The sequence below is a fragment of the Bactrocera neohumeralis genome, unplaced genomic scaffold (genome assembly GCF_024586455.1).
Source record: "Bactrocera neohumeralis isolate Rockhampton unplaced genomic scaffold, APGP_CSIRO_Bneo_wtdbg2-racon-allhic-juicebox.fasta_v2 ctg2826, whole genome shotgun sequence".
NCBI classification, from domain to species: domain Eukaryota; kingdom Metazoa; phylum Arthropoda; class Insecta; order Diptera; family Tephritidae; genus Bactrocera; species Bactrocera neohumeralis.
In genome coordinates this window covers 1,383-13,024 of record NW_026090372.1, presented here as the reverse complement: position 1 = coordinate 13,024, position 11,642 = coordinate 1,383, and the positions used below count along the sequence as shown (strand labels likewise).

Here is an 11,642-nt window from a genome sequence, read left to right as displayed (position 1 = left end):
ATTGTACCTGGTCGATAAAGTTCTGCAGTTCGAATTATTTTCTCCAGGAGTATATTGAAGTAGTCACACGATAGAGAGCACAGATCACTTTACCTCCGAGATAGTATGAGAAGGTTTTATGGGAACCGGTGTGAAAATTGGACGATGGGCGTGACGCCGCCCACTTTTTAGTGAAATCCCATATATCGGGACCCGTTCTAACCGATTTCGACAAATTTTTTTAAGTGGCATTCTTTTTATATTCTTACGTCACAGTGTGAAAATGGACGAAATCGGACAACACCCATGCCTACTTCCCATATAGCACAATTTTAAGTTCCACTTGATTCGTTCAGTTTCCAGTACATAAATCAAGAAGCAATTAATATAACGGGATAAACTTTGCACGAATAATGTTTTTAGTATGTGCCAACTTATGACAAAAAATTTTTTAAATCCAATAAAAACTGTTCAAGGTTCTATGTACCGAATAATTAGACCCCGGTTGATTTTTGATCGAAAATGTCGGTCAATCTCTGAGATATTATGGAATGTCTTTATGGGTTGAATCGCACCAATACACCCCTTAGCCCCATATACTTAATACAAAGATTTATGAACTTAGGTGTGACTTTGTACTGCATATCTCGGCTATATGTGAGTTATCCTAATGAAAATAAGAGATACTAAACATTGTAGATTTGCACATAAAATAGATAAATTTGAGCGTAACCGGGCCTAGCTCCTGTATAACTAATATCAAGATTTTCGAACATCCAGCTGTCTTTACTCTATATGATTGGTTTTACACTTTAAAGTATTTCCCTGGCTTTGATTATTGCAAGTTGCAAGAGTACAAAATGTTCAGTTGCGCCCGAACTTAACTTTATTTGTATGGGCACGTTCCCGGCGCCCCGGCCGGTCGGTTCCGCCGCAAACGCTACGTCCCGCAATTTTTTAATCTACAATAACTTCGAAAATATTCATTTTGAAAAAATGTAATTATTTACGACATCTCATTAGAAACCTCAAAAATAACAGTATTTCTCCACTATTTAATGGATGTTATTATACATATCCTCTTCAATCACTCTATCTACAAGGTGCGTTCCAAAGTAAATAGGACTTAAAAAAAAAACAGAACAAATGGTTTTTTTCGGCAAAATCAATTTATTTTATTCAACATAGTCTCCTTCTGCTTCTGCTTCCTACAGCTTTTTGCACGGTCCAAAAGCATGTCGAACGAGTTTTTTAGCTTGCTGGCCGGTATGGCCGCCAGTATGCCGGTGCAAGCCGTTTGAATGGTCTCTACGTCTGCATAAAGCTTTCCTTTCAAGGGCAAATGCATTTTTCCGAAAAGGAAGAAGTCGCACGGTGCCATATCAGGTGAATACGGGGAGTGGTTAATGGTTAAAATGTGATTTTTGGTCAAATAATCGTCCTTCGAAAATTGGAATCTGAGCAATTTTTGGTCGTCAGTCAATTTGTGCGGAACAAATCGTGCACACACCCTTCGTAAGCCCAAATGTTCGGTCACAATGCGATAAATCGATGTTTTGGATATATTCAATTCCATTTCCATGAATTTCAATGATGATTTCGGCTGATTTTTGATGAATTTACACACAGTTTCGATGGATTTTCCGGTTATCACGGATTTTGATTTGCCCACATGTTGATCGTCATTTATGTCGTCACGACCACTTTGAAAACGTTGAAACCACTCGTGCACTCTGCTACGGGATAGGCAATCACCGCCATAAACTTGTTTCATCAATTGAAATGTTACGGTAAAAGTTTTACCAATTTCAAAACAAAATTTAATGTTGTACTTGTATTAAAAAAAACTGCATCAAAATCCGTTGCTTAGTTTTAAAGATTTTGGCATATATAGGGATATAGGGACAGAGAAAGCGACTTTGTTTTATACTATGTATTGATTTAGTGCTTAGTAATGGTACTTTATAGGTTTTCGGTTAATGGATAATTGTGGGCGTGGTAAAGGTGCGATTACGCCCATCTAAGAACTCGTAATTTTATTGTATGTACTAAAGAACCCGCATGACATGTTTTATCAAGATATCTCTTGCTCTCTCTTGCACATACGGACGGACGGACAGACTTTAACTTTTCTCGTCATCCTGATCATTTATATATACCTAACCCTATATCTATCCCGATTAATTTTGGGTAATACGCACAACCGTTAGGTGAACAAAACTATTATTATAACCATATTGTTTGGATAAATTAAGTATATAACTAGTGAAATTTGGCATTACATTAAGTACTTATAATGTTTTTTGGTGACAAAAACTACTGATATTGATTTATATATAGAAGTAGTAAAAACAAAATCAATATATTTGATTAAATTGTAGGTTTTGTTTAGCATAGTTAAATTTGTCTAAATTAGGTGAATAGCTTTATTTTCGTTTCCCATTCATAGTTTATTTCGACTACCGATGTTTTATATGTTAACTAGCTGACCCCGCAGCCGTTGTCCTGCGTGAAATTATATGCTTTGAAATGAAAAAAAGTTGAAATTATATTGTGTCGAAAATGATTTATTTTCGATTTTTCTACATTTTTTTAATGTAGCGCAGCTTACTAAACATAATTTTTTTGATTTCTGTTCTGGTTCGTAAATATACAAAGAAGATGGGTTTCCAACTCGTTAACACGCCACATATATCTGGCCAATTTTCCCTGGAAATTGAATACGTTTGAAATGAAATGGTTGTCCCTTGTATTCGATAACTGCGTCATAATCAGGCGGGGTCCATTACACAGTTTCGGCGCATGAAGATTATGAAACATAATAATGACAGATCCAACTTTGAGACGCAAATGATGCTGGGGCATACCAAGGCTCTCCAAAGATTTGGAAATTCCACTTGATAATTTACGGTTTCGTCTTCCTTGTCAAGACGTTCGATCGATTTATATGATCGCAAACCACCCGGAATTTGACTTTGAATCTTCCAGTTTAAGTCATTAACATCGGTATTTTTGGCAACTAAAATTGCGCGTGCACTCAAGCAATTGCAGTTACGATAATTTTGCCAATGTGCGGATAAACATTCGTGATGAGTTCATCTTCCGTTGAAGTGAATTGACAAAAGGGATGTGAAGTTGATATCAAACCACTGGAAGTATCAACCGAAATTTGCCCATTTCCAATTCTTAGCGAATACAATGTAAAATGTCATCGGCAATGTCATTTTTTCGTATCCCATAATTAACGCGAATTTAAAGGCGGATATGTCGAAATGATCTTCGCGAAAACTATGCGAACTTCAGTGGCATTCGAAGTAACTATTGCATTGTCCTTCGTCTCTTTCCAGTGATTAGCATGTTCCAGCAAACGCAACTGCTGGCATGCTTCTCAAAAAGTTGCACACACTCTACCATTCACAATACGCAATGACTTAAATGAAGTTGAACCACGATACGCATAACAGTCGGAAAACTTTCATGAATTGCAAAAGTAAACATCCTACAAAGCGCTTTATTGCGGTTCACATATTGACCGATTTGATACTGCTGGTCTCATATCGTTCAAGGCCAATAACCGCTATGTTGCTTTCTTTGGTGACGTACTTGCAAACGTATTTGATCGATTTCACCAATCTACAATATTCAACATTGACATGAGTTTTGAATGTGAATTAGACAAAAGTGGCGAATATGGTACGATCCATGTGTTATCAGCTTCGATGTGTTGTTAACGTCGATATTCACGCCTCTGCCTGCCATTGTCGTCTGGTGAGCGACTCCGATACAGTGAATATCCATCATTTGCCATTTCAGTTTCCGAAAGAAAAGCACTTTAGTAGTGTTTCGTGCATTTATTGTCAGACATACAAACTAAAGTGGGATTGTAAGGTTCCCAAAGTCCATGAACCATATTGGTTGGTCTTTCTCTGAATCAGGAATTTCCGCTGAAATGATTTCATCAATTTGATCTGGTGTAATCACCATCCGCATCCAAAGAAGAATGTGTGTGTGCGGCAACACGCAACAGAATACATTCAGCATCTAACAGCACCATATATACCATAGGTTGCTTCAAGATAAAGACCTTCAAACATCGCAGCTTTGTTTAAAAAGTCGTGCTGTGATATCGTTACGATCGCTAGCTGATTGACCGCGATCCATAATTCCGCACGTACATATGTCATCGCATTTTGGGAGTACTTCTTGCCTTTCTTTGGGCTGCCATACGTTGATGGCAAAAAGAACGCCGACAAATATTAGCGCGACCTCTTCGTGGCTTCGTAAGAAATTTAAATCAGTAATTGATCACTTCGTCTGAAACACACATAAAGTTTTCAATGAATAATTTTCAATAATTTTTCCTTTGGATAGCCGGAAAAAAAAGCAAGCGATCGCAATTGAACGATTCAAATAATTTACAAATGAAAATATTGAAAAACAAAACAAACAAAAATTGGAAAAAATGTGTATGAAGAATGTTACTTTTTGGAATTGTCCAATACTCCTCATGAAAAGTATAAGGTATTTGTTTCTAAACCTTTCCCGATCCACAACAAACAACCTTTAAAAATTTCATCAACCGTTCTCTTAGTGTTACTAACAAACAAACATTCATTTTTATATATGTACATATGTATGTATGTATGTATGTAACGTTTGTATGGGGAAAAGAAAAAGGCTGTTTTTAGGGGTTTTCCGGAAATTATTCGAATTTTTCTCGCCGTAAAAACCATCTTTGAACTTCAACGAACATTTAAGAAAAAGAATTGGCTAAATTGGTCCAGGCGTTATTGAGTTATGAGCGTACATACATTTTGACGTTTTATTTTTATTTATGTACATATATAGACTAGTCTTAACAACAGTTTTGAAAAAATTGCAAAATTTCGCTTAATAAACAATAAATACATAACGATATAATCTGGTAATACTCGTATCAAATATAAAGTCTAATTTTTGATAACATCCGAGCAAGTCACGACTACGGAAACTCCAATATATTGAAGGAATTAACGCGGTAACTAACTCATACCTACCGCGCAACTCTAAGCTCCAATGCGTCAAAAAGGGTTCATCTAATTTGGATAATTTTACTATGCTAAACAAAACCTACAATTTAATCAAATATAGTGAATTTATGTTTATTATTTTTATATAATTGGACTTTAAGAAACTTTTTCTCTGACCGGGTTGGTTAATTAACGGGATCAAGAGATGGCTTGCAGGGATGGTTGCCTCAAAATCATCTTTTCATTCTTGCTTGGTTGCGCGAGTTAATGTCGTTTACACGATGTGAGTCACTTAAATTATACTTTTAAATGGCACCGAAATGCGCACTCTTTATTGATATTCTTAAGACTAACTTGTTACATAGATCTCACGGCTATTTATACTTGTACTAACTAATGTGATTACTTATTACTTATTATATTGGATAGTTCGTTTACATATATCAACTTTTTGATACATTTCCTTTGTACTAAGATAATGTTGTTGATACGAGTATATTTTGTTTACTGAAACAATACATATATGCATGTGTATTCTGCACAGCTATTCAATCATACAGCCGCAATTCAGAATTTTTGACGCCATTTAATATTTTAATAATAATTAAAAGCCGTGGAAAAATAAAAATTGTAAAGTAACCTTCATTTTAATTAATACTACCAATTTTGGAGAATAAAATTATGAAATAGAAACTAATATGTTAGTATTCTGTTGTGATCGAAATTCTCATTATTATGTATGATATACCCAGAGGTTAAGTTTGACTACAGAGCATATAAACGAATATCACATTAATTAGTTTTAATTTTACAGAGTCGGAGAAAATGTTTAGCCAGACTTTTTTGCTAACAGAACAGCTATAAATGCTAAAAACATCAAGAAATTGCTATTTTTAAACACAAACAACTGAATTATTGAGGAATAAAGTACTCTGTCGAGACGTATTTTTAGTATATATTATTACATTAGCAAATGTATAAAAAAAGTTTAATTTTTATAACTCGTTAGCTCTCAGCGAAGCTTATGTAGTAACATGAAAATTATTATGTGTAACTGTATTAATTTTTATGTGTTTTCCAAAGATAATTTCAAAAAAATAAAGTGCGCAAAGCCAAGGTCTATTAATTTAAATCAACGAAAAGTAGATTTAAAGGTAAAAACAATGATATCGATGGTATCTTTTTAAATTATCCAAGCTATCGAGTGGCCTAACTATCGATCATTTTGCAGCTCAAACTTGTTGCCATTGTAAAGGTAATTTCATATTGCCAGTCTCATACAGACATTGTCGTTGCTCTCATGAAACACAATTCCTCATATATTGATCAAATTTGGGCGCATCTAGGTCAGGTAGGTCTAGGTCCGAATTAAGAGTTTAAGACAGCACCCGCCAATTTCACCAAACAAAAAGTAAAATATTCCTGACGGTCAGTCACGTTCGACCACGACCGTTTTCGCTTGAGTTTGCCAGAAGACACACATTTTTCAGAAATGGATCGATTTTTTTCCAATTCAAATGAAAATTTTGATAAAGAGGTTAACGTAATGTGATGCAACCATACATCGGGATTATTTTTGTTACCAGCCTCTTGGCTTTTATGACTTCAAAAAAATACATTCCTTTTTATTGCTTTATGTAATTCTAAAATAACCATCATTTCTAGAATATTGTCTTAATTCTCATGTTGATTTGAGTAATAGTTTTGAGACACAGCTAAACGCGTTTTTTCTCTTAATTGTATTTTCGAAGGTGGTTGTCAAGATTTGCAGAATTAGTCAACCGATCTTAATGATATTTACAAGTCTTGAACACAGGATTTTATTTTTATTCAACTTCTTCTTCTTCTTTACTGGCGTAGACACCGCTTACGCGATTCTAAGCGAAGCCAAGTCCTTCGCCACCTGGTCCTTCCAACGGAGTGGAGATCTTCCTCTTCCTCTGCTTCCACGGCGGGTATTGCATCGAATACTTTCAGAGCTGGAGTGTGTTCGTCCATACTTACGACAGCGCAGCCGTTGTCTCTTAATTCGCTGAACTATGTCAATGTTGTCGTATATCTCATACACCTCATTTTTCCATCGTATGCGATATTCGACGTGGCCCATGCGCAAAATCTTTCGCAGAACCCTCCTCTCGAAAACTCATAACGTCGACACATCAGATGTTGTTATCGTCCATACCTCTGCATCATATAGCAGGACGAAAATAATGGTTTGGTTTTTGTTTGTTGTTATTCTGGGTTGGATTTCGAGGCTGACATTGTTGTTGCTGTTAATGCTGGTTGCAAGATAGACGAAATTGTCTTCAACTTCGAAGTTATGACTGTCAACAGTGACGTGGGTGCCTAGTCGCTAGCGCGACGACTGTTTGTTTGATGACCGGAGATATTTCGACTTGCCCTCGTTTAAAGCCAGACCCATTTGCTTTGCTTCCTTATCCATTCTGAAGAAAGCAGAGCTAACGGCGTGGTTGTTGAGGCCAATGATATCAATATCATCGGCATACGCCAGAAGCTGTACACTCTTATAGAAGATTGTACCTGCTCCATTAAGTTTTGCAGCTCGAATTATTTTCTCCAGTAGTAGATTGAAAAAGTCGCACGTTCCGTATCGGACGACTCGGAGAGGTCCTTCTCGATCCTGCGAAACTTTTGGTATTGCTCAACGTCAGTTTACACAGCCGAATTAGTTTTGAGGGGATACCAAATTCAGATATCGCGGCATAAAGTAGCTCCTTTTCGTGATGTCAAAAGCAGCTTTGAAATAGACGAAAAGGTGGTGCATGTCGATTCTCTTTTCGCGGTTCTTTTCCAAGATTTGGGGCTTTGTGAATATCTGACCGGTTGTTGATTTTCCAGGCCCAAGCCACACTGATGAGGTCCAATCAGTCTTTCACACAATACGCTCGATAGTTCCTCATACGCGATGTTGAGGAGTCTTATCCCACGGTAGTTGACGCAGATTGTGGGGTTTCCCTTTTTGTGGATTGGGTAGAGCACACTTAAATTCCAAACGTTGGGCATGCTTCCGTCCGAACATATTCTACAAAAAAGCTGATGCATGCTACTTATCAGTTCTTCGCGGCCGTGTTTGAATAACTCTGCGGACAATCCATCGGGCTGCGCCGCTTTGTTGTTCTTCGGACGGGTAATTGCTTTTCGAACTTCTTCTTGGTCGGGCAATAGAAGGTTTGCTCCATCGTCATTAATTGGGGAATCGGGTTTGCCTTCTCTTGGCGTTATGCTTATCACTGCCATTCAGCAAACTGGAGAAGTGCTCCCTCCGGAGGTCTTCAACGTTTCATCAATGAAATTTAGCCACATTTAAGCTTATGTGTATGGAAAGCCCGGAGACCATTTGCCCGATGTATTATTCCATAAATAACCCTATCCTATGTACTTCATGATTCAATCAAAAAATTACAATTTACGGTGCCTCAATTTTTAAGATATCGTTTTGAAATTTTGCAAACGTCATTTTCTCTTCAAGAAGCTGCTCATTTGTCGGAACTGTCGATATCGGACCACTAAAACATATAGCTGCCATATTAACTGAACGAACGGAATCAAGTTCTTGTATGGAAAACTTTCACTTTTGACAATGAATCTTCACGAAATTTGGTATAGATTATTTTCTAAGGCAACTATATAATCTCCGAAGAAATTGTTCAGATCGGTTAACTAAAGCATATAGCTTCCATACAAACCGAACGATCGGAATCAAGGGCTTGTATGGAAAACTTTTGCATTTGACGTGGTATCTTCACCGCCGAAGTTAACGTTTTTTCTTGTTTCTCCTTACGTACGACATCCCGTCGCTACATAACATGTTGAACTTGGAAGAGAAGATTACTTTCTGCAAACCGACATCAGTTCAGCTTTGGTGCTTTATAGCCCACCTGTGGCATTATTGACGCATTTCCTTAGTCAAAAGTTGTTTTTTTTTGTCGGGTCGTCGAGCGTTCAAACCAGCATCCAGGAGCCTGTTTCGTATTAAAAAATAAAAAACAAATATTCCTCCAGTATTTGCCCCCCGACATGTTTTATATACATATATTTTCACCTTCTTAACTCTATGTCCCGAAAAACAAATCAATAATTAACGAAACAGCACATATTTCTTCTATTTATACAAAAAATATTTTGTTTAATCAAATCTTACACCTACATGATACATTTTCGCCATAAACGCTACTTGGGCACTTGTCCGGATTTCAATTTCCGGCACTGCCAGTTTTTGTTTGATTTTACTTGTACATCACATATACTACATCTCATTTGAGTTAATAAGGTTGATATTATTATAAATATTTCAGGCAAACAAACTTTATTAATGAAACTAACCGAGTCTACGACCTATAATAAACAATACATACATAAGATAATAAGACGCAACAATTTGTTTCTTCGAATTCCTACACACCATTTTTACAACCTGAACATGGTATAAAATTTTTCCATGAAGTTTGTAACAGCCAGAAGGAAACGTGGAAACCCTATTAAATAAATATATATATGTAGGTATATATATTCTCTCACTCTTTAAATATCGATCCGATAATTTTCACACATTCTTTTCAAGCAGCTGTTCAGTTAAGGCGCCGCTATAGAATTTAGCTGCCCTAAGAAGTGATCGATCAAAATGAAGACCTTGTATGGATACTTTTTTATGTGACAAGATCGAAGACAACGCTAAAGTTTTTGAAAAAATGGTTCAGATCACCGAACCAATTGTTCAGATCGGGTTAAATTGGCATATAGCTGTCATTCAAACTGATCGACCAAAATTTATTTAAATGCTCATACCAAAGAAATCGCAGTTTCACTTCTGTCTTAATCTAAAATGTACTTCAGTCCGATCTTGCAGCATTGAAAGAACCTAGTTGCTGTAAAAGAAAGACAAAGTAGACATTTTATTTATAATTTTTTTTTATTGAACATGTGTGTATATATTTATTTGTATTAAGCCAAAAGTATGAATCATCAGTTTTTTCACAAATAAACTTGAAAATTGACAGGAAATCAATGATTAAACATTTATGTTTAGTTTATGCTCTGATATCAGCTCCTCATGCTTATTTAGTTCCGTTAAAAATATTGGATTAAATTTTTGCCATAAACTTTGATAGAAATTTATTGATTTGCTAACTCATCGTTCATCTGTTTTCTTTGCAGGAGCCGTGGAGAATTGCCAATTGCGAATTCCGACCGCTTGCGAATAACACAGACCAGCACCGCTGTGCAATTGGCTGTGGAGCACGTGCAACGGGAGGACGCCGGTCATTATACATTGATAGCACGAACGAAAGGTAATGATGTTATTCGCAAAGATGTGGAGCTCATTGTCGAGGACAGATCGACGGGTGAGGATCCACCCGTATTTCTACGACGACTGGTTGATCTGTCGGTGAAAGTGGGAACTCGCACTCGATTGTTAGTCGAGATACGTAGTTCCACATAAGGTAAGACGCTTTCTTACATTTAGATTTAATATAAAAACCAAATTCAGAATGCATATATCCACGTAATAGCTCACTTGGTACCGAAATGATCGACGAATATGTGAAAACGATCGAATAAATGAAGTAAACGAGGGCAACTTCCACTATTTGGAAGTGAGTCCTGTTATATTGGAAGATGGCGGACAGTGGATGGTGTTGGCTGAAAACTCGGGTGGCCGCAATTCATGCATTGCACATCTGAATGTACTTGTGCCCAAAGCTTACAAGGCACCCGAGTTCATTGAGGAACTACGTGCTGTGCTCACCCAACAAGGCACGGTTTCGCTCGAATGCAAGGTGATTGGTGTACCCACACCGCAGTTGCGTTGGTTTAAGGATTCCAAAGAAATCAAGGCTGGCGATGTATTCGCGCTGACCGCCAATCTGGATGACCCCACTTCACTGGGCACATATACTTGCGAGGCTGTCAACTGTATGGGCAAATCATATTCCAGTTCGAAGGTGCATGTAGTCGGACGTGGCAGTAGGGAGGGATCGCTCAAACCAGCTGACAGGTGAGAGTAATTACTTCTCAGCAGAGAGAGATATCTCTTTTCTCTCTCCAACCAAATTACTCCACACTAATACTACAATAATTGTCTCAATTCCTCTTTTACACAATCGACGTTTACCTGCTCGACATCTCATCTGATCATAGCATCCCCAACAATACACCTCCGCCGATATTTACGAATGAGTTGCGCGACATGAGTGTTCGCATCGGGGAGCCAATAATTCTGGGATGCCAAGGTAGGTGTGATTTAGTAGTAGTAGTAGTAACACTGGTGATAGCCGGGCACGCGGTGCTGTCGGCGGTGTTTGGGCAACTTGCCAAATATCACAATCGAACATAAGTATAACAAACACTAACGAGGTGGACAAAAACAGAAAGACTTTTTCTGTAAATTGCGTCACCATTGCACCATTCGCACACGAGACATGCTGTTAAGCGGTCAAGCGCGAACGGCGCAGTCACCGCTGGCATCCACACTAACAGATGGCTATAATAGCGCTGACGTTTCTACTTTTAAATACGATTGAAGAGAATTTGTATACATACATATGCACATAAACTATGTAAGAGTATTGTGGTCTGCACAAAGCAAGCAACCCCTCGCGCCTTCGCGGAAACATTGAAATGTTCAAACTTAAA

The 11,642-nt window shown here is 37.4% G+C and overlaps 1 protein-coding gene across 1 annotated transcript; it reads left to right on the top strand.

Moving 5' to 3' along the window:
• Positions 1 to 10,163: 10,163 nt before the first annotated feature.
• On the top strand, positions 10,164 to 11,239 carry LOC126766888 (myopalladin-like; the record flags this gene model as incomplete). The annotated part of the gene is made up of 3 exons (XM_050484569.1): positions 10,164 to 10,401; positions 10,520 to 11,004; positions 11,148 to 11,239. Coding segments are annotated over 3 exons (815 nt in total), but the record flags the coding sequence as incomplete, so codon positions are not given.
• Positions 11,240 to 11,642: the final 403 nt, after the last annotated feature.